We start from the raw sequence: 24,731 nt of genomic DNA on the forward strand, positions 1-24,731 counted from the left end.
CGCTCTAGCGTGTCATGTCCGACAGACATCGCTGAATGCCGACAGCATACACTGTCGGCATTTAACATTGCACAAGCTGTTCACCAGAACTGCTTGTGCAATGCCGCCCCCTGCAGATTCACAGCCAATCGGCCCTAGCAGGGGGTGTCAATCAATTGGATTGCAGACCGCAGCCCCAGAGGCAGCGGACTAGTTATGGAGCAGCGGTCTTAAGACCGCTGCTTCATAACTGCTGTTTCCGGCGAGCCTGATAATAATGATTATTCGGCCCCAAAACATTTATTATTGTATTTTTGCATTACTCATCATTTTTTATCAGTTTACCATTTTTTAGTGCCGCTATATATATTTTGTAACAGTAACCCAAAAAAAAAAAAAAAAAAAAATTCCCAAGTGCCCAAAAGTGCTATAAACTGCTAGTATAAGGTTATGGTGTATACATATATGTCCCCAGACTATGTGAAGTATGTGACCATGTTCATACTAATAGTTGGAGGGCTATGAAGGTGCAAATTCATACCTCCCAGCACCTCTGTGCTTACCTCAGTTACTGCAACTTGCTTCCAGTAGATGATCCCATAGGCAGTGTGAGCATGATGCCAAGGATCTAAGGTAGTAACAACATCTACAACCCAGGAGATTGGTGGAGAAGAACACATTTCACCTAGGGAGGGCTGAGGATCCACAAGGAGCAGCTCACTGTAGACCAGTGGATTGGTGGAGAAGAACACATTTTACCTGGGGAGGGCTGTGGATCCACAAGAAACAGCTCAATGTAGACCAGGGGATTGGTGGACAAGCCCACATTTCATCTGGGTGGCCTGCAACATTTCTCACTGAAATAAGACTTTCACTGTCAGGCTGATAATTACTTGTTTAATGCAGGTTACTGAGAGGAGGAACTATGCCTCAGTAAGTAAGAGGATTCCCTTTCAACGATGAGTAGATCATGCACTTCACTTTCACCTCACTCCTCATCAAGATGGCAACAGAAAATGACGAGGAACATGGGAAGTGGAAAGGATTTAAAAGCTCTGATGTGTTGTGGTGTCTTTGCCTCCTCCTAGTGGTCAGGAGGGGAATGACTAGCAGACTCTCACCATCTGATGAAATAATGTAACAATCATCTGCATATTGCACATCTTACACTAATATAATACTAGATATACACATATAATCATTTTCACTACATTTCTCTAATGTCTAAAAGCCTGTTGTTACACAAATCCAAGCTCTGAAACTTTATCTCACACACATCTGCATACTGTCCTGCCACATGACCCTTGTTTACCTCCTTCTACTTTTGTTTAAACCCAAATCAGTTTGATCATAAGCCCCAGTGCTTCTGTACCTGTAATACACTTCATTTAAATATTATATTAGACCCTCAACAGCAGGGGGTTAGGTTATTATTCATACATACGGTTATATTAGGTGCCCATTATGATAGTGAATAGCATTCTGGGAAAACGTGCATTTAGGACCAATGGACGCCCTTTGTATCAAAGGACCACAGTTTTTATATTGTTGACTTTGGGTTATTATTATATGATCTTTAGTTATTTTTGTTATCCATAAGTGATTGATGTCACAGTTATACTTGAAAAAATTTTTAAAAATATATTAATATTAATCATAATAAGAATAAAGGCCAAATAATTACAATTTTAAAGGGTCATATTCAATTGACATTTAAAGGAAGATTAATAAATTTTTGAGTATAATATAAAATGTTTCATAATATGTAGTGAAACAGCTTTGCCATATACTTTTCTTATTTATTTTGTCCCCTTTTTGCAGGCCTTCCTAGCTTACAACATGGGGGCCCATTTATCAAGCTCCGGACGAAGCTTGAGAGCCCGTGTTTCTGGTGAGCCTGCGAGGTCTGTCGGACCTGATCCGCACTGTATGATCAGGTCCGACAGACCTTTGTTAAATAGGCCCCATGGTGGCACATATTGCTTCATGCTCACGAAGGGCTAAATTACAAGTAGCAATCTAAATTATTCATTTTTTTGCTAAAATATTATTGAAACTTGATTTGCGCGCGTATTACAAGTTGAAAGTAAAAAAGTGTGCAAGTGAAAGACTCAAGCGCGCTAATTTCAGGACTTCTATGGGGCTTGCTCCAAAAAATAAATATCAATATCAATATCATCTCTTGTGCACTATATGTCTATATGAATATATACAGATATAGATAGATATATATTGTATATACAGATATATTGTATTTAGAAATATCTATTTTAAAATAAAAAATATTTTTTTTCTAAATGAAGAACATAGGAATTTAAGTATTTCTATTCAAAACACAATAAAACATATTACAAATGAATAAAAACAAAGTGTATATATGAGTGTAATACTTTATTCTAAAATGTTTTTAATGTGTTTTGTGATCTTTTTTTTTAACCCTTACACTTTACTTCAGGTCTAAAGTTGTGCTAAATATTCTAGCGCAGTTTCGTCTTTCACTCGATCGCAACCTGTAACTCTGTAATACCAGCATACATAACATTTACCATAGATCTAGCTCACCACTTGTAACCTGACCCTTATTTTTTAAATATCTTAATAAATAATATAATTATATAATTTAAAACAAATATATCTGCAGATTATTCTCAGGCTAACCGTGTTTGGAATACATCATTCTATCGAGCAGTTATTTACCGTTAAATGTCCCTTTAATGACATGATTTATATCTGTTGCAGCACATTAATACCCCACACTAACACTCTACCACTCCCCATTTACAACACACAAAGTGTACTTATCCTGTGCCCCTGGCTCATTCCTGTTATATACTTGTGGATCTAATTCATACATTTCTATATCCGTGTGTAAATGTAGATCTGGGTCACTAAAAAAAATTTTTCCGTGATTTTATTTAGAGAATAACACATTTCAAAGTTAGAGGAATTTGGAATAATTTGAGCAAAAATATATTACAGTGGTGTCCCTCATTTAAAAAGATTAGATATCAATGAAGTGGCATTTTTAAATAAAAAAACGCCTAGATTACGAGTTTTGCGTTAGAAGCTATGCGGTGCTAACGAGCAGTTTCTGCTCACCGCTCACCTACAGACAACGCTGGTATTACGGGTTTTTACAAACCCGGCGTTAGCCGCAAAAAAGTTATCGGAGAGCAAAATTTAGCTCCACATCTCACTCTAATACAAGCGCTGCTTACGTTAGCGGTGAGCTGGCTAAACGTGCTCATGCTCGATTTCCCCAAAGGAATCAATGGGGGAGAGCCGGCTGAAAAAAAACCTAACACCTGCAAAAAAGCAGCGTTCAGCTCCTAACGCAGCCCTATTGATTCCTATGGGGAAATAAAAGTTATGTTTACACCTAACACCCTAACATGAACCCTTAGTCTAAACACCCCTAATCTTACACTTATTAACCCCTAATCTGCCGCCCCCGACATCGCCGACACCTACATTATAATTATTAACCATTAATCTGCCGCTCCGGACACCGCTGCCACCTACATTATACTTATGAACCCCTAATCTGCTGCCCCCAACATCGCCGACACCTGCATTATATTTATTAACCCCTAATCTGCCGCCCCCAACGTCCCCGCCACTATAATAAACATATTAACCCCTAAACCTAAGTCTAACCCTAACCCCCCTAACTTAAATATAATTTAAAAAAATCTAGATAAAATTACTACAATTAACTAAATTATTCCTATTTAAAACTAAATACTTACCTATAAAATAAACCCTAATCTAGCTACAATATAACTAATAGTTACATTGTAGCTATTTTAGGATTTATTTTTATTATACAGGCAAGTTTATATTTATTTTAACTAGGTAGAATAGTTATTAAATAGTTATTAACTATTTAATAACTACCTAGCTAAAATAAATACAAATGTACCTGTAAAATAAAACCTAACCTAAGTTACAATTACACCTAACACTACCATACAATTAAATTAATTCCCTAAATTACATACAATTAATTACAATTAAATAAAATGATCTAAAGTACGGAAAAAAAACACTAAATTACAGAAAATAATAAAGAAATTACAAGATTTTTAAACTAATTACACCTACTCTAATCCCCCTAACAAAATAAAAAGCCCCTCCAAAATAAAAAAAAAGCCCTACCCTACACTAAATTACAAATAGCCCTTAAAAGGGCCTTTTGCGGGGCATTGCCCCAAAGTAATCAGCTCTTTTACCTGAAAAAAAAGTACAATACCCCCCAACATTAAAACCCACCACCCACACACCCAACCCTACTTTAAAACCCACCCAATCCCCCCTTAAAAAAACAATAACAATAACCCCTTAAAGATCACCTTACCGGGAGACGTCTTCACCCAACCGGGCCGAAGTCCTCAATGAAGCCGGGCGAAGTCTTTATCCAACCGGGCAGAAGTGGTCCTCCAAACGGGCAGAAGTCATCATCCAGACGGCATCTTCTATCTTCATCCATCCGGCGCGGAGCGGGTCCATCTTCAAGACATCCGACGCAGAGCATCCTCTTCCATCGACGTCTTCTTCAGAATGAATGTTCCTTTAAATGACGTCATCCAAGATGGCGTCCCTTCATTTCCAATTGGCTGATAGAATTCTATCAGCCAATCGGAATTAAGGTAGAAAAAATTCTATTGGCTGATTGGATCAGCCAATAGGATTGAAGTTCAATCCTATTGGCTGATCCAATCAGCCAATAGGATTGAGCTGGCATTCTATTGGCTGTTCTATTTGCTGTTAGGATTTTTTAAGGGTGTATTGGGTGGGTTTTATTTTTAGGTTAGGGCTTTGGGCAGCAATAGAGCTAAATGACCTTTAAAGGGCAATGCCCATCCAACTGCCCTTTTCAGGGCAATGGGGAGCTTAGGTTTTTTTAGTTAGGGTTTTATTTGGGGGGTTGGTTGTGTGGGTGGTGGGTTTTACTGTTGGGGGGGTTGTGTGTATTTTCTTTTTCAGGTAAAAGAGCTGATTTCTTTGGGGCAATGCCCCGCAAAAGGCCCTTTTAAGGACTATTGGTAGTTTAGTTTAGGCTAGGGTTTTTTTTTAATTTTGGGGGGCTTTTTTATTTTGATAGGGCTCTTAGATTAGGTGTAATTAGTTTAAAGATCTTGTAATTTGTTTTTTATTTTCTGTAATTTAGTGTTTGTTTGTTTTTGTAATGTAGCTAATTGTATTTAATTTATTTAATTATATTTAATTTAGGTAATTTATTTAATTGTAGGGTTTGGTTAGGTGTTAGTGTAATTTAGGTTAGGTTTTATTTTACAGGTAAATTTGTATTTATTTTAGCTAGGTAGTTATTAAATAGTTAATAATTATTTAATACCTTTTCTACCTAGTTAAAATAAATACAAACTTGCCTGTAAAATAAAAATAAAACCTAAGCTAGATACAATGTAACTATTAGTTATATTGTAGCTAGCTTAGGGTTTATTTTATAGGTAAGTATTTAGTTTTAAATAGGAATAATTTAGGTAATAATAGTAGATTTTATTTAGATTTATTTAAATTATATTTAAGTTAGGGGGTATTAGGGTTATGGTTAGACTTAGATTTAGGGGTTAATAAATTTAATATAGTGGCTGCGACGTTGGGGGCGGTAGATTAGGGGTTAATAAATGTAGGTAGGTGGCGGCGATGTTAGGGACAGCAGATTAGGGGTTAATAATATTTAACTAGTGTTTGCGAGGCGGGAGTACGGCGGTTTAGGGGTTAATTTGTTTATTATAGTGGCGGCAATGACCAGAGCGGCAGATTAGGGGTTAATATTTTTATTTTAGTGTTTGCAAATGCGGGAGGGCCTCGGTTTAGGGGTTAATAGGTAGTTTATGGGTGTTAGTGTACTTTTTAGCACTTTAGTTATGAGTTTTATGCTACAGCGTTGTAGTGTAAAACTCATAACTACTGACTTTAAAATGCGGTACGAATCTTGACGGGATAGGGTGTACCGCTCACTTTTTGGCCTCCCAAGACAAACTCGTAATACCAGCGCTATGTGAGTCCCATTGAAAAAAAGACTATACTCAAATTGCGTAAGTTGATTTGCAGTAAGCCCAAAAAAGTGTGCGGTGCCCCTAAATCTGCAAGACTCGTAATACCAGCGGTAGTGAAAAAGCAGCGGTACAACCTGATAACACTGCGTTTTCAGTATAATGCAAAACTTGTAATCTAGCTGCATGTTAATAGTATTTAATTAATGTAATTTATTTAATTGTAGTGTAAGGTTAGGTGTTAGTGTAAGACAGGTTAGGTTTTATTTTACAGGTAAATTTGTATTTATTTTAGCTAGGTAGCTAGTAAATAGTTAATAACTATTTACTAACTATTCTACCTAGTTAAAATAAATACAAACTTGCCTGTGAAATAAAAATAAAACCTAAGCTAGCTACAATGTAACTATTAGTTATATTGTAGCTAACTTAGGGTTTATTTTACAGGTAAGTATTTAGTTTTAAATTAGTGTAATGTAGGTGGCGGTGATGTTGGGGTGGCAGATTAGGGGTCAATAACTGTATTGTAGGTGGCGGCGATGTCAGGGTGGGAGATTAGGAGTTAATAAGTGTAATGTAGGTGTCAGCGATGTTGGGGGCAGCAAATTAGGGGTGTTTAGACTCAGGGTTTATGTTAGGGTGTTAGATGTAAACATAACTTTTTATTTCCCCATAGGAATCAATGGGGCTGCGTTACGGAGCTTTACGCTCCTTTATTGCAGGTGTTAGACTTTTTTTCAGCCGACTCTCCCCATTGATGTCTATGAGGAAATCGTGCATGAGCACGTAAAACCAGCTCACCGCGGCACTGTTATTGGAGTCCGGTATGGAGCTCAATTTTGCTCAATGCTCACTTCTTGCCTGCTAACGCCGAGTTTATGAAAACTTGTAATAGCAGCGCTATAGGGAAGTGAGCGGTGACAATAACTTGCAAGATAGCACCAAGCAGCTCTTACCACAAAACTCTTAATCTAGCCGAACATTAATGTATTTGCCATCTACAGACTTTTAAAGTATCCAAAGCTTGGTTCATTGGTTGATGTCTCGGTAAGTAAAACACAAGTAAACAAGTAGAACCATCAAACACAAATCAGGTTGTTATTGTTCTGATTGGTTGATACCCCTGTAAGTAAAACACATGTAAACAAGTAGAACCATCAAACACAAATCAGGCTGTTATTGTTCTGATTGGTTGATGTCTCTATAAGTAAAACACATGTAAACAAGTAGAACCATCAAACACAAATCAGGCTGTTATTGTTCTGATTGGTTGATACCTCTGTAAGTAAAACACATGTAAACACGTAGAACCATCAAACACAAATCAGGTTGTTATTGTTCTGATTGGTTGATACCCCTGTAAGTAAAACACATGTAAACAAGTAGAACCATCAAACACAAATCAGGCTGTTATTGTTCTGATTGGTTGATGTCTTTGTAAGTAAAACACATGTAAACAAGTAGAACCATCAAACACAAATTAGGCTGTTATTGTTCTGATTGGTTTATGTCTCTGTAAGTAAAACTCATGTAAATAAGTAGAACCATCAAACACAAATCAGGATGTTATTGTTCTGATTGGTTGATGTCTCTGTAAGTTAAACACATGTAAACAAGTAGAACCATCAAACACAAATCAGGCTGTTATTGTTCTGATTGGTTGATACCCCTGTAAGTAAATCACATGTAAACAAGTAGAACCATTAAACACAAATCAGGTTGTTATTGTTCGGATTGGTTGATGTCTCTGTAAATAAAACACATGTAAACAAGTAGAACCATCAAACACAAATCAGGCTTTTATTGTTCTGATTGGTTGATGTCTCTGTAAGTAAAACACATGTAAATAAGTAGAACCATCATACACAAATCAGGTTGTTATTGTTCTGATTGCTTGATGTATCTGTAAGTAAATCACATGTAAACAAGTAGAACCATCAAACACAAATCAGGTTGTTATTGTTCGGATTGGTTGATGTCTCTGTAAATAAAACACATGTAAACAAGTAGAACCATCAAACACAAATCAGGCTTTTATTGTTCTGATTGGTTGATGTCTCTGTAAGTAAAACACATGTAAATAAGTAGAACCATCATACACAAATCAGGCTGTTATTGTTCTGTTTGGTTGATGTCTCTGTAAGTAAAACACATGTAAACAAGTAGAACCATCAAACACAAATCAGGCTGTTATTGTTCTGATTGGTTGATGTCTCTGTAAGTAAAACACATGTAAACAAGTAGAACCATCAAACACAAATCAGGCTTTTATTGTTCTGATTGGTTGATGTCTCTGTAAGTAAAACACATGTAAATAAGTAGAACCATCAAACACAAATCAGGCTGTTATTGTTTTGTTTGGTTGATGTCTCTGTAAGTAAAACACATGTAAACAAGTAGAACCATCATACACAAATCAGGCTGTTATTGTTCTGTTTGGTTGATGTCTCTGTAAGTAAAACACATGTAAACAAGTAGAACCATCAAACACAAATCAGGCTTTTATTGTTCTGATTGGTTGATGTCTCTGTAAGTAAAACACATGTAAATAAGTAGAACCATCATACACAAATCAGGCTGTTATTGTTCTGTTTGGTTGATGTCTCTGTAAGTAAAACACATGTAAACAAGTAGAACCATCAAACACAAATCAGGCTTTTATTGTTCTGATTGGTTGATGTCTCTGTAAGTAAAACACATGTAAATAAGTAGAACCATCAAACACAAATCAGGCTGTAATTGTTCTGATTGGTTTATGTCTCTGTAAGTAAAACACATGTAAACAAGTAGAACCATCAAACACAAATCAGGCTGTTATTGTTCTGATTGGTTGATACATCTGTAAGTAAAACACATGTAAACAAGTAGAACCATCAAACACAAATCAGGCTGTTATTGTTCTGATTGGTTGATGTCTCTGTAAGTAAAACACATGTAAACAAGTAGAACCATCAAACACAAATCAGGCTGTTATTGTTCTGATTGGTTGATACCTCTGTAAGTAAAACACATGTAAACAAGTAGAACTATCAAACACAAATCAGGCTGTTATTGTTCTGATTGGTTGATGTTTCTGTTAGTAAATCACATGTAAACACGTAGAACCATCAAACACAAATCAGGATGTTATTGTTCTGATTGGTTGATGTCTCTGTAAATAAAACACATGTAAACAAGTAGAACCATCAAACACAAATCATGCTGTTATTTGTCTGATTGGTTGTTGTCTCTGTAAGTAAAACACATGTAAACAAGTAGAACCATCAAACACAAATCAGGTTGTTATTGTTCTGATTGGTTGATGTCTCTGTAAGTAAAACACATGTAAACAAGTAGAACCATCAAACACAAATCAGGTTGTTATTGTTCTGATTGGTTGATGTCTCTGTAAGTAAAACACATGTAAACAAGTAGAACCATCAAACACAAATCAGGCTGTTATTGTTCTGATTGGTTGATACCTCTGTAAGTAAAACACATGTAAACAGGTAGAACCATCAAACACAAATCAGGCTGTTATTGTTCTGATTGTTGACAAATCTCATCTTTACCTACAGGTTGTATTAAAGGTGAAACTTTGATTTACATGCAAGGGGGCACTCTTATTTTTACCCTTATTCCAATCTCTGAGTTCTTTAATGACATCACTGTGTTGGAAGTAAATGACGTTTGCAAAGAGGAACTGGAGAAATGGAAAAATACTCATGACGACGCCTATGATTGGTCTCACACATTCAAGTTTATGGCAGAAATGGAAGGCAAAGGGTAAGGTATATTTTCAATATTCAAGTTGCAGACCAGCTGTTCACAAGATTTTACTTTTTACATTCATCTGACACCCTGATTTAAAGCAGGATCCTATATGGCTATTTATATGATACAGCAGATTTCTCATGCTCGTTCATTTTAGTATCATGATCATATTGTGTTCTGATAGCTGATGACTTTAGTCAGCTTCCCAGGAGTTTTTGACCCTAAGCACTAATTAGCTAACAATCAACTGAGAAAAAATATAATTTATGCATACCTGATAAATTCATTTCTTTCATGGGGGTGAGAGTCCACAATCTATTACTCCTGGGAATTACTCTTTCTTACCAAGAGCTCCATAAAACCCCTCCCACCTTACGGGTACCTCAGTCTAACATACAGCCAACCAAAATGAGGTAGGAAAAGAAATAAGACAAAAAATAAAAGAAGCAGGGTAAAAAAGATGTGCAAATGAAAACAAAACATATGGTGAGGTCTTGTGGACTCTCACCACCATGAAAGAAATTAATTTATCAGGTAACACACTTAATAGAAAGCAGAGCTTCTAATGGACTAACTGGGCTATAAGAATAGAAGTTAGTGTAATATTAAGTGACACAATATACACTCTAGAATGATTGTAATAGCTGACTATAATACCTTTTGTGCTGATTTATATTCCTAGTACTAGTAACAATAAGAACTATTATAGCTATTGAAGTATTGTTAAAATATTAAATCATAATAAAATGCAAAATGTAATAGAATATTCAGCTAGAATTATATTCTAATAAAAGCAGTGAATGTTCACAAATCTCCAAAACTGTCCAAAAAGTGTCCAAAGGTATCCAAACAAGAGTTTTAAAACACAGTACCGTAAGTGATAGATGGTATAACTGCTTTCAAAATACCCGTGTAGCACACAGTGTGTGAAGATGTTATTTCCTTGATGCTTCGCTTGTTCTATGCAGCCTCCCCAGGAACTCGCAACAGTACTCCAGTCTCCGGTCTGACCAACTAAAAAGGGAAAAAAAGGGGACAGGCGCAACAGCGACTCAAAGTATCCGTTTATTTCATACACACGTAAAACATACAATATTGCACTTACAGGATTGCAATGGGTTATTTGCCTTTTGTTAAAAAGTAATTTGATTCTCCTGGTTAGCAGTGCACAGTCACCGTAGGTAGTTTGCAAACGCTTCTCCTTGAACGGAGCTCTCGTTTGTATCAGTCAGGTCTCTTTTTAGCCGCACTGTGTGCGGACGCTTTAGCACTTGGTTTGTCCTTTCAACCACAGGCTTCCAAATAACTTTATTCCTTCTGAACGCGTTTCATCCACTGCACGGGCAGACTTTCTCAACAGATGATTTCGGAATAATTAAGGGCTTTTAAATTTACCGGGCTTATTGTTGACCCTCCCCTCTGGCTTGACTGACAGCTTTGTACGCTGTATAGCGGACAATGTTTGACACTTGTTGATTCGTAACATTGTTATATATATATAATATAAAATAATATATATATATATATAATATAGATGTACACACTATCTTATGCTTATGTCATTATCGTAACTATGCTATACATATGCTATTCACATTTGATCTTACACTTTTAAGTAAACAACATGAACTAACAATATACAATATATACCAGCATTGACACAATATAAAATCAACTAAAATACTCTTAAAACTATATGTCGCTCATATGACCATATCTAAACCACCTATAAAATGAATTGATTTACATCTGAACAAAATACAAATTCATCTAAACTTCTCTTATTATAAAATACACTAAACTGTGACCACATATACATTAACTACTGGTATTAACCAATTCATTATTTATAACTATATGAACATTAAAAGTCACACCTCTCTACTCCAATTTTTGATGTTATATACTAGGGAATTAATTGATATTTGAACGCTCTAAGATCCTTAACGCAATAGATATTTGATTGATTCTTGGGGGATAGAGAGTAGAAATACTTCATAGAAGGGAAATATTACATAATAAAAGTGAAAAAAAGAGAGAGAACATTCTGGAGGATCTTATTAATGAACGAAATTCTTGTATTTACTTTAACTAAAAATAATGATCTTAGAGTTAGATCATAAACGCTTGTAGATCAATATCTATATTTAAACCATTGGGGGACATGCTACTCAATGTGTGTATCCACCTAGTTTCAGCTTGTCTTAACTTTATTAAACGATCTGTACTGTTTTTATCTATAAACTCTAATACTTTAACTGTGATGCCCTCACTATTACATTTATGTTTATATTTGCAATGTCGAGATACACTGTGTCCCTCTAACCCATTCTTGATGTTATTTAGATGTTCATACACTCTTCTTTTTATCTTTCTCTTTGTGCGACCTATATATATATCAGTCCACAAAAACAGGTTAGCTGGTACACAACGTATGCTAATATTTATATGGGGATGTTCGAAAATGAAAAAATATAGGGTGACCATCAATTTAAAAAACATATACACCGTTATTTTAGATATATCGATGATATTATAATGATTTGGACAGGTACTAAAATGGAGGCGGAGGATTTTTTAATATTTTTAAATAATAATGATTTTAATTTAAATTTTAGTAGTAAAATGTCAGAAAAACAAATAGACTTTTTAGATCTTATACTATATGTTGATGAAAGTAGTAAAGTGGCCACTAAACATTATAGGAAACCCACCGATAGGAATGGGTATTTACATTCTAGTAGTGGTCATCTACCCGCATGGAAAAATAATATTCCTGGGGGACAATTTAGACGCATTCGTAGGAATTGTACCAATCTTGAAGATTATAAAAATGAGGCAGATATTTTGTCAGAAAAATTCAAACAAAAGGGTTATAAAAAAGAAATTATAGAAAAAGCTAAAATTGAAGGATTGAATGTCCCAAGAGCAAACCTCTTAAGAAAGAAGACCGAAACAGAAAACAATAAATATAAGTATAAAAAAGAAAGTATTAAATATATTACTACTTATAATGAGGGTGCAAAGGGAATCAAATCCATCCTCAATAACCAAACATAGTATATAAAAAGAACAGAGATTTGAAAAGTATTATAGCCCCTTCAAAGTTAAAATGTAAGCAAACAAACAAATCTAGTCAAAAATCCAATTGGTTAACACTAGAAAATGGCACATATAAATGCCATAGAAAGGATTGTTGTATGTGTACCATGATTGATAAAACAACAGAGTACACAATGAATTGGAATAGAACCAAAAAGTTTAATATCAATTGTAGAACAACGTGCAATTCCACATACGTTGTGTACCAGCTAACCTGTTTTTGTGGACTGATATATATATAGGTAGCACAAAGAGAAAGATAAAAAGAAGAGTGTATGAACATCTAAATAACATCAAGAATGGGTTAGAGGGACACAGTGTATCTCGACATTGCAAATATAAACATAAATGTAATAGTGAGGGCATCACAGTTAAAGTATTAGAGTTTATAGATAAAAACAGTACAGATCGTTTAATAAAGTTAAGACAAGCTGAAACTAGGTGGATACACACATTGAGTAGCATGTCCCCCAATGGTTTAAATATAGATATTGATCTACAAGCGTTTATGATCTAACTCTAAGATCATTATTTTTAGTTAAAGTAAATACAAGAATTTCGTTCATTAATAAGATCCTCCAGAATGTTCTCTCTCTTTTCTTTCATGTAATTGGCAAGAGTCCATGAGCTAGTGACATATGGGATATACAATCCTACCAGGAGGGGCAAAGTTTCCCAAACCTCAAAATGCCTATAAATACACCCCTCACCACACCCACAATTCAGTTTTACAAACTTTGCCTCCTATGGAGGTGGTGAAGTAAGTTTGTGCTAAGATTTCTACGTTTATATGCGCTACTCAGCATTGTTGAAGCCCGATTCCTCTCAGAGTACAGCGAATGTCAGAGGGACGTGAAGGGAGTATCACCTACTGAATTCAATGATTTCCCTAATGGGGGTCTATTTCATGGGTTCTCTGTTATCGGTCGTAGAGATTCATCTCCTACCTCCCTTTTCAGATCGACGATATACTCTCAATTTACCATTACCTCTACTAATAACTGTTTTAGTACTGGTTTGGCTATCTGCTATATGTGGATGGGTGTCTTTTGGTAAGTATGTTTTTATTACTTAAGACACTCTCAGCTATGGTTTGGCACTTTATGCAATTATATAAAGTTCTAAATATATGTATTGTACTTATATTTGCCATGAGTCAGGTTCATATATTTCCTTCTGCAGACTGTCAGTTTCATATTTGGGAATGTAAACACTTTAAGAAATTTATTTATTACCTGGGGTTTAGTCTTTTTTCAAATTGCGGGTGTTAGGACCGCGGGTGCGTCAAATGATAGACTTTATTGCGTCATTTTTGGCGCAAACTTTTTTTGGCGCGAAAACATACGTTTATGACGCAACTTTGTCATTTCCGGCGTCATACGTGATGCCGAGACCTTTCACACGGTGGCGTCATTAGTGACGCAAGTGTGTCATTTCCGGTCTTTTTTTTCATTATTTCAATACCCCATTGATGTTTGACTCCTGCTTTCTTCTCTGTCAAGAGGCCTATGCTTTTGCATTTTTTCCCATTCCTGAAACTGTCATTTAAGGAAATAGATAATTTTGCTTTATATGTTGTTTTTTCTCTTACATTGAGCAAGATGTCCCAATCTGATCCTGTCTCTGAAGTTTCTGCTGGAACTTTGCTGCCTGACATCGGTTCTACCAAAGCTAAGTGCATTTGTTGTAAAATTGTAGAAATTATTCCACCGAATGTAATTTGTAATAGTTGTCATGATAAACTTTTACATGCAGATAGTGTTTCTATCAGTAATAGTACATTGCCAGTTGCAGTTCCTTCAACTTCTAATGTACATGATATACCTGTAAATTTTAAAGAATTTGTTTCTGATTCTATTATGAAGGCTTTGTCTGCATTTCTACCTTCTAATAAACGTAAAAGGTCTTTTAAAACTTCTCATTTAGCTGATGAAATTTCAAATGACCAACAACATAATAATTCATCCTCTTCTGATGAGGATCTATCTGAAACAGAAGATCCTTCCTCAGATATTGACACTGAAAAATCTACTTATTTATTTAAAATAGAGTATATGCGTTCTTTATTAAAAGAAGTGTTAATTACTTTGGATATTGAGGTATCCAGTCCTATTGACGTTCAGTCTAATAAACGTTGAAATGCTGTTTTTAAATCTCCTGTGGTTTCCCCAGGTGTTTTTCCCATTCCTGAGGCTATTTCTGATATGATTTCTAGGGAATGGAATAAGCCAGGTACTTCCTTTATTCCTTCTTCAAGGTTTAAGAGATTGTATCCTTTACCAGCAAAATCTATAGAGTTTTGGGAAAAGATCCCCAAAGTTGATGGGGCTATTTCTACTCTTGCTAAACGTACCACTATTCCTATGGAAGATAGCACTTCCTTTAAGGATCCTTTAGATAGGAAGCTTGAATCTTATCTAAGGAAGGCCTACTTATATTCAGGTCATCTTCTCAGACCTGCTATTTCTTTGGGTGATGTTGCGGCTGCATCAACTTTCTGGTTGGAAAATTTAGCACAACATGAATTGGATTTTGACATATCTAGCATTGTTTGCTTACTGCAACATGCTAATCATTTTATTTGTGATGCCATTTTTGACATTATCAAAATTGATGTTAGATCCATGTCTTTAGCTGTATTAGCTAGAAGAGCTTTGTGGCTTAAATCTTGGAATGCTGATATGACATCTAAACCTAGATTACTCTCTCTTTCTTTCCAAGGTAATAATTTATTTGGTTCTCAGTTTGATTCTATTATTTCAACTGTCACTGGAGGAAAAGGAGTTTTTTTGCCTCAGGATAAAAAACCTAAGGGTAAATCTAAGGCTTCTAACCGTTTTCGTTCCTTTTGTCAGAATAAGGAACAAAAACTCAATCCTCCTCCCAAGGAATCTGCTTCCAGTTGGAAGCCTTCCTCAAATTGGAATAAATTCAAGCCATTTAGGAAACCAAAGTCTGCCCCTAAATCTGCATGAAGGTGCGGCCCTCATTCCAGCCCAGCTTGTAGGGGGCAGATTAAGGTTTTTCAAGGATTTTTTGGATAAAATCTGTCCAAAATCATTGGATTCAGAGCATTGTCTCTCAAGGGTATCAAATAGGATTCAAAGTAAGACCTCCTGTGAGAAGATTTTTTCTCTCACGCATCCCTGTAAATCCAGTAAAAGCTCAGGCTTTTCTGAAGTGTGTTTCAGACCTGGAGTCTTCAGGGGTAATAATGCCAGTTCCTCCTCAGGAACAAGGTTTGGGGTTTTATTCAAACCTATTCATTGTACCAAAGAAAGAAAATTTGATCAGACCAGTTCTGGATCTGAAAATTTTGAATCGTTATGTAAGAGTACCAACTTTCAAGATGGTGACTATAAGGATTATTCTGCCTTTTGTTCAGCAAGGACATTGTATGTCCACAATAGACTTGCAGGATGCATACCTTCATATTACGATTCATCCAGAACACTTTCAGTTTCTGAGATTCTCTTTTCTAGACAAGCATTACCAATTTGTTGCTCTTCCATTTGGCCTAGCAACAGCTCCAAGAATCTTTTCAAAGGTTCTGGGTGCCCTACTATCTGTAATCAGAGAACAGTGTTTCCTTATTTGGATGATATCTTGGTACTAGCTCAGTCTTTACATACTGCAGAATTTCACACGAATCAACTAGTGTTGTTTCTTCGGAAACATGGTTGGAGGATCAATTTACCAAAAAGTTTCTTGATTCCTCAGACAAGGGTCACCTTTTTAGGTTTCCAGATAGATTCAGTGTCCATGACTCTGTCTCTAACAGACAAGAGACGTTTAAAATTGGTCGCAGCATGCCGGCACCTTCAGTCTCAGTCATTCCCTTCAGTGGCTATGTGCATGGAAGTTTTAGGTCTCATGACTGCAGCATCGGACGCGATCCTCTTTGCTCGTTTTCACATGAGACCTCTAACTCTTTCCATGCTGAATCAATGGTGCAGGGATTATACAAAGATATCACAATTAATATCCTTGAATCCCAATGTATGACACTCTCTGACATGGTGGATAGATCACCATCGTTTGGTGCAAGGGGCTTCTTTTGTTCGGCCAACCTGGACTGTGATCTCAACAGATGCGAGTCTGTCAAGTTGTGGAGCTGTTTGTGGAGCTCTGACAGCACAAGGGGTTTGGAAATCTCAAGAGGCGAGATTACCAATAAATATTTTAGAACTCCGTGCAATTTTCAGGGCTCTTCAGTCTTGGCCTCTGCTAAAGAGAGAACCGTTCATTTGTTTTCAGACAGACAATATCACAACCGTGGCTTATGTCAATCATCAGGGTGGGACTCACAGTCCCCAAGCTATGAAAGAAGTATCTTGGATACTTGCTTGGGCGGAATCCAACTCCTGTCTAATCTCTGCGGTACATATCCCAGGTGTAGACAATTGGGAGGCGGATTATCTCAGCCGCCAGACTTTACATCCAGGGGAGTGGTCGCTCCATCCAGATGTGTTTTCTCAGATTGTTCAGATGTGGGGGCTTCCAGAGATAGATCTCATGGCCTCTCATCTAAACAAGAAACTTCCCAGATACCTGTCCAGGTCCAGGGATGTTCAGGCGGAAGCAGTGGATGCGCTGACACTTCCTTGGTGTTATCAACCTGCTTACATCTTCCCGCCTCTAGTGCTCCTTCCAAGAGTGATCTCCAAAATCATCATGGAACAATCATTTGTGTTGCTGGTGGCTCCAGCATGGCCACACAGGTTTTGGTATGCGGATCTGGTTCGGATGTCCAGTTGCCCACTTTGGCCACTTCCGTTACGGCCGGACCTACTATCTCAAGGTCAGTTTTTCCATCAGGATCTCAAATCATTAAATTTGAAGGTATGGAAATTGAACGCTTAGTTCTAAGACATAGAGGTTTCTCTGACTCAGTGATTAATACTATGTTACAAGCTCGTAAATCTGTCTCTAGAAAGATTTATTATAGAGTTTGGAAGACTTACATTTCATGGTGTTCTTCTCATAAATTCTCCTGGCATTCTTTTAGAATTCCTAGAATTTTGCAGTTCCTTCAGGATGGTTTGGATAAGGGTTTGTCTGCAAGTTCCTTGAAAGGACAAATCTCTGCTCTTTCTGTTTTATTTCACAGAAAGATTGCTATACTTCCTGATATTCACTGTTTTGTACAGGCTTTAGTTCGTATTAAGCCTGTCATTAAATCAATTTCTCCTCCTTGGAGTCTTAATTTGGTTCTGAAGGCTTTACAGGATCCTCAATTTGAGCCTATGCATTCTTTGGACATTAAACTACTTTCCTGGAAAGTGTTGTTCCTTTTGGCTATCTCTTCTGCTAGAAGAGTTTCTGAGCTATCTGTTCTTTCTTGTGAGTCTCCTTTTCTGATTTTTCATCAGGATAAGGCAGTTTTGCGGACTTCTTTTCAATTTTTACCTAAGGTTGTGAATTCTAATAACATTAGCAGAGAAATTGTTGTCCCTTCTTTATGTCCTAATCCTAAGAATTCTTTGGAGAGATCCTTACATTCTTTGGATGTGGTAAGAGCTTTGAAATATTATGTGGAAGCTACTAAAAATTTCAGGAAGACTTCCAGTCTATTTGGAGTCGGGTCAAACCCCGCCTCAGAGTATTTCAGCTCATTCTACTAGATCAGTCTCCACTTCATGGGCTTTTAGGAATGAAGCTTCAGTTGATCAAATTTGCAAAGCAGCAACCTGTTCCTCTTTGCATACATTTACTAAATTCTACCATTTTGATGTATTTGCTTCTTCGGAAGCAGTTTTTAGTAGAAAAGTTCTTCAGGCAGCTGTTTCAGTTTGATTCTTCTGCTTTTGAATTAAGTTTTTTTTCTTTCAAAAGTGAAATAAACTTATTTTTTGGGTTGTGGATTATTTTTTCAGCGGAATATGGCTGTTTTTATTTTATTCCCTCCCTCTCTAGTGACTCTTGAGTGGAAGACTCCACATCTTGGGTATTGATATCCCATATGTCACTAGCTCATGGACTCTTGCCAATTACATGAAAGAAAACATAATTTATGTAAGAACTTACCTGATAAATTCATTTCTTTCATATTGGCAAGAGTCCATGAGGCCCACCCTTTTTATGGTGGTTATGATTTTGTATAAAGCACAATTATTTCCAAATTTCCTTTGTTGATGCTTTCTACTCCTTTCTTTATCACCCCACTACTTGGCTATTTGTTAAACTGAATTGTGGGTAATGACATAAGCATAAGATAGTGTGTACATCTATAGAATATAGCAATGTTACGAATCAACAAGTGTCAAACATTGTCCGCTATAGCTAAACAGTGTACAAAGCTGTCAGTCAAGCCAGAGGGGAGGGTCAACAATAAGCCCAGTAAATTTAAAAGCCCTTCCGGTTTTGGAGGAAATTATTCCGAAATCATCTGTTGAGAAAGTCCGCCCGTGCAGCCGATGAAACGCGTTCAGAAGGAATAAAGTTATTTGGAAGCCTGTGGTTGAAAGGAGAAACCAAGTGCTAAAGCGTCCGCACACAGTGCGGCTAAAAAGAGACCTGACTGATACAAACGAGAGCTCCGTTCAAGGAGAAGCGTTTGCAAACTACCTACGGTGACTGTGCACTGCTAACCAGGAGAATCAAATTACTTTTTAACAAAAGGCAAATAACCCATTGCAATCCTGTAAGTGCAATATTGTATGTTTTACGTGTGTATGAAATAAACGGATACTTTGAGTCGCTGTTGCGCCTGTCCCCTTTTTTTCCCTTTTTAATTTATCAGGTAAGCATAAATGATGTTTTCTTTCATAAAGGTGGTGAGAATCCATGATCCTTTACTACTGGGAAATAATACCTAAGCTGTTGGGTCCACGAATAATGAGACACAGAGGGTGGGATGTAAAAACACATTTTTTTAATACACTTAAAATGTAATCAACAGGCAAAAATAAATCAAGCTGAGACAACTGCCGGAAGGACCTACCAAAGGTTGCCTCAGAAGCAGCAAAAACATAAAAATTGTAGAATTTAGTAAAAGTATGCAAAGAAGTCAAAGTAACTGCCTTGACAGCTTGATGTAGCAACTAAAGCCTAATTCTTGAAAGCCCAAGAAGTCTGTTTCGCTGGAGGCTGACCCACCTCCAAGTAAGCCTTATGAATCAAAAGTTTCAACCAAAAGTCCAAACAGCAGAAACTTTCTGTATTTTTCTAGAATGAGAAAAGTTAACAAACAAACTAGAAATTTGTCTAAAAGCCTTAGCAGCATCAACATAATACTTCAATGCTCTTACAACTTAGTCCTTACAATTTAGTCCTTAAGACATCCTTATCCTGATGAAAGATAAGAAAATGAAGGTCTCAAGAAAGAGCAGACAAATCAGAAACTCTTCTAGCAGAAGACATTGCCAAGAAAGAAGCTTAATATTCACTTTATGCAAAGGGGGATATTTATCAAAGCCTCAACCGCAAATACGCAAATTCCGCAAATTCCGCAAATTCCGCAGCGTAATTGTTGCAAGCTTGATTCGACCCATTTATCAAAGCCTACAGACCGGCAAATGTTGAAATTTGTGACGTAATATACGATCCGCCGGTCTCAATCCGACGCAGATTGATGCTTACGTCATTACAGATGTTCCGAATACACATTCGGCTCTATTTGACACTTTTTCCCAGTTATCAAACTTTTGACAGGTACGCTTGCGGCTATTTGGGGGAGGCCGCGGATGCCATAGAAATCATTGGGAGTCTGAAAGCACCGAAAGCTTATGTTCGATGCTGCCAGATATCCCATTGATTTCAATGATTGAAAACAAGTAACGTTTACACCTAACACCCTAACATAAACCCTGAGTCTAAACACCCCTAATCTGCTGCCCGTCATCGCCGCAACCTAAATAAAGTTATCAACCCCTATTCCGCCGCTCCCTGACCCCGCCGCAACATAATGAAAGTTATTTTAAGCCTTATTCCACCGCTCCCCGACACCGCCGCCACTAAATAAACGTATTAACCCCTAAACCTCTGGCCTCCCACATCACCACCACTAAGTAAACCTATTAACCCCTAAACTGTCAGCCCCCACATCACCATAAACTAAATTAAGCTATTAACCCCTAAACCTAACAACCCGCTAACTTTAAATTAAAATTACAACATCCCGGGGGCGGAGCCGGCTATCTAGAGTGCAGGACGTGCTCTGCTGCAGCTCCTGACTTCATCTATTATATAACTACTATTATTCTTATAAACCATTCCAAAAACACATAATGATTGCAGCCCTGAAAGGACTAATTACCACCATTGAGTTAAAGAATGCTTAGGAGACTGGAATCCCAATCGGAGACCTTTATCAAGAGGTAGTAACGCAGCATTATTTCTCATGGACTTGAGCCTCAGCAACGAGGACTATAAGGGGCTATAGAAGTGTCAGTAAGCTCCTAATCTACAAAATACAGTAACAACGCTGCACTCCGTTACTCATAAAGGTAATTCCTTTAGAAGACCACTCATTCGTAATTGAAATAGAGACAACTCTTATCCAAGATGGCAACGATAATACTTTTGCTAAAGCGGCTAGAGAGGAAGATGGATTCTCACTTCCTACAGCTCCATGCAGAGCTCGTCGCAGAGCGGAGCTCTATAGGAACGGATCACACTCCCAGTGCAAACCTGCCACAGCATGAATATAATATCCCTACTAGCCGCTCCTCTCTCTCGCCGCATAAATTTACGTCTGCAAGCGGCTCATATCGATCTTCTGCGGCCAACCATCAACCCGCCCTCTTGGAAGATGCCCCTCAGCCCGCATGGCACGTACTCACCCTGACTAGGGTATCAACTCCATGCTGCAACATCGGCAAGAGCCATGCGGATCTGGAGGACGCAGCCGGCATCATGGCTCATAGTAACTACGGAGGTGCTACCGCCATTCCCCAAGCGGCTGGAGATAGATCCCTAGCGATCAAGCTTAACTTACCTGGGGTTAACGCCTTGGAAGATGATAGTGATAATCGGAGAATGAGCACAGAGGGAAGCGGACATCTTGGATTTGAGGAAGCACTTTGCTATAGCGGAGCCTCACGGACTTGTCCTCTTTTACAGGTGAATTTATTTGTGAGGAATTCAGTTCTTCAGCCGTTTTTGGAACTAAGCCCTGCCGATACACTTTCATTTTGTGCAGTTTGGAAGCGCCGATTCACAAACTTGTCACTAGCTACGGGAGATTCTCCTTTGGTAAAGGTCAACTGCTCCCATTCCTCAATTCTATCGTGGAACTGCCTTAAGACTGGCATTGGGTAATCTGGCTTGGAACTTTACGTCTGAGGCATTGTCTTTTCTTTTTGCTAATTTCTAAATGACGACAGCTATGTCTGAAATGTGAACTTACAATGCATCAGTTTATGTCATGATATTAGTAGTTGAGACTTATGTGTGTGGTAATCTTATGCAAAATTTTAATTATGCCCTTGCATGTCTTAAATATTCTCCCTGAAAACCTAGATGAGAGGTAATTGCCGGATAGTGTAGGCTTAAGGTCTCACTTCATATGCGTGTTTTTTACTTTTAATGCATTTTAATAGATATACCAGAGACTCATTACTGGGCAGCTCTAACCTCTATAACTTACGATACATTTACACACTATAGGCTTGCCTGGCAGTGTACACATAACAACCACATTACATAGAGACCAAGGACAGGGGGCTTTGATGTACATGTTATATTAGTAACAGATACTGATGTTATCACACCCTTAACCTCCTCAAAGGCGCATGGGTTAATTTGTTCATTATAGTTTACTCCCTGAAATAACACTTTATTGTATTATTGAGCTATTTACATTCTAATCTCTTATTGCTATCCCTGGAGTCCTATACAATAACTGTGAGCCTTATTTAGTCATTCACTCATGTGTTCTTACCGTGCCCAAGAGCTAAATAATCTCCAAGAAGGTAGACGGTCAGAACTTATGGTTAATATAGTTTAAAGCAGGTTATTATACTATCCATAGCTTTTTAAACTAACTCCTGATAACAACATTCTTTACAATATACTCTCTGATATGATTTATAGGGGTTCCCTTTATCTTGGTATTACTCACACTGCTCACATCGTAAGATATTAAACTAACTAGCTGGTTATATGTTGGGGAACAAGTTTAAATATATTTATTGGTGTTATGTCAAACTTGTATTTTGCTGTTAATGCTGGCATGTATGACTACTTACCAACACAACTGTTCAGTCCTATCCTTAGGGTTTGCAAGGTGGCACTTTAAAAACTCCTGGTTTGCTAGCTTTAAAGATCCTGACTTGGTCTCTATCCCAGTTAGCCTACTTGCGTGCCTTTGATAACAACTACATATTTGCCATCCTTATCTAGAGCCAATATATACTGTGTTCAACATGAGGCATTCTACAATTATACCAGAACAACATTGGCATCTTAGATGGAGCCTAACCCATGGGCTATTTCAAACTGTTCTATATTAAGGTCCAAACACTGTTCTGAGCATAGAATATTAACTCCTCCATTGTTATTGCTGAATGTTTTTGGGTGACACATACTACATACACTAGCAAATACCATGCCAGCCAGGGCCTTTCAGAGACAGTTTATATAACCTCTCAATTGTGACACCGGTTCTATCTATTGCTCCCATCATCTATATTCTAAGGATACATATGAGGGTTACATTGCAAACTTTATTATCGTTATTTCCCAAGAAAATTATTTTCTCTGTAGCGAATTTATGGTTTATACAAATTGTCTGGTACTGCTGGGCCCCTCTCCTCCCTTTCCCGCCGGTACTGGTTGCCTGCGGGTCATACCCCTTTTCCTTTTCCCAGCATCGTCTACAGCTGACATTTCCCCAGGGGAGGAGCTCACCCAGAAGTCCTTTATATGCCAAAGATACTAACATCCCCCCTTCCACAAAACTTTCTTGAGAACTACCCTTATTTATCTCATCAAAAGCAGATCTCTCAACTTTGACCCCCATTATATAATAGCTTTAAATCATCACCCCTAGCAACAAACTCACATTTTCTATTGACCTTTCTAGAAGCAATTGGATATCCAATTATATGGCGTACCCCCCCCCCCATAGGGTATCACCAACTCCCCATCTTTTATGTTAATAGATCTGCTCCCAAACCTTCCCTATTTAGTCTAATAGGACCTTCCATTTTACCCCTCAACTGTATGTATAAATCACTACACCCTGAGCGACATTTGCTCCCCCCTAGTAACTATATAAATAACAGATTGTCCTCTGTAGTCCATTCCTTTAGTATTGTAGAGTATTCAATATCCACCCTTCGCACTCTGTTATTTTGATATACCCTCAGGCTCCGCCCCCCCTTCACCCTTCCCCATCCCACTCAGAGCGGCTCTTGCCCGCTGCACTCCCTTCCCCCCTCTCTGCCAACTTGGTCCGAAAGTGACCAAACGACAGCTAACCTCCACTTGCCCAATTTTTCTTCTTTGTTCTATTAAATAACCACATGAGTCACAATGTGGAGATCAGTTCTATTGTTTATATAATATAAAACCGAGGTTACATTATTATTTGTGGTTCTATCAATTATTCATATTTTATAATACTACTTCTCCTGACTAGATATTGGTTACAAACGTCTATACTCACAATGTGAATATTAAGCATATTAGATATAGTTCCATATTATACAGACTCTAATTAGTTATTCTTCGGGAGAAGTATAGAATTCATGCTCAGTACTGCTATATTATTATTTTTATTTCTCTCCTATGTTTTTTGTGAGTATACTACATATGTTCTAATCTTATACTCTCAATGTTAATTGATGAACATTCTCTGTAAAATTTCTTATAACCTCAATAAAAAATATTTAAAAAAAAAAAAAAATTACAACATCCCTATCTTCAAATAAA

General features: G+C 37.3%; 1 protein-coding gene across 1 annotated transcript in view; it reads left to right on the forward strand.

Moving 5' to 3' along the window:
* The window catches only part of LOC128636750 (indolethylamine N-methyltransferase-like), a 125,797-nt gene that overhangs the window by 72,330 nt on the left and 28,736 nt on the right, over window positions 1-24,731 (forward strand). The window contains exon 2 of the mRNA XM_053689732.1: window positions 9,557-9,764. Coding sequence (XP_053545707.1) covers window positions 9,557-9,764 — 208 coding nt within the window. The remainder of the gene's footprint in view (window positions 1-9,556; window positions 9,765-24,731) is intronic.

This window comes from Bombina bombina, chromosome 7 (assembly GCF_027579735.1).
Source record: "Bombina bombina isolate aBomBom1 chromosome 7, aBomBom1.pri, whole genome shotgun sequence".
In the NCBI taxonomy this organism is placed as follows: Eukaryota; Metazoa; Chordata; class Amphibia; order Anura; family Bombinatoridae; genus Bombina; species Bombina bombina.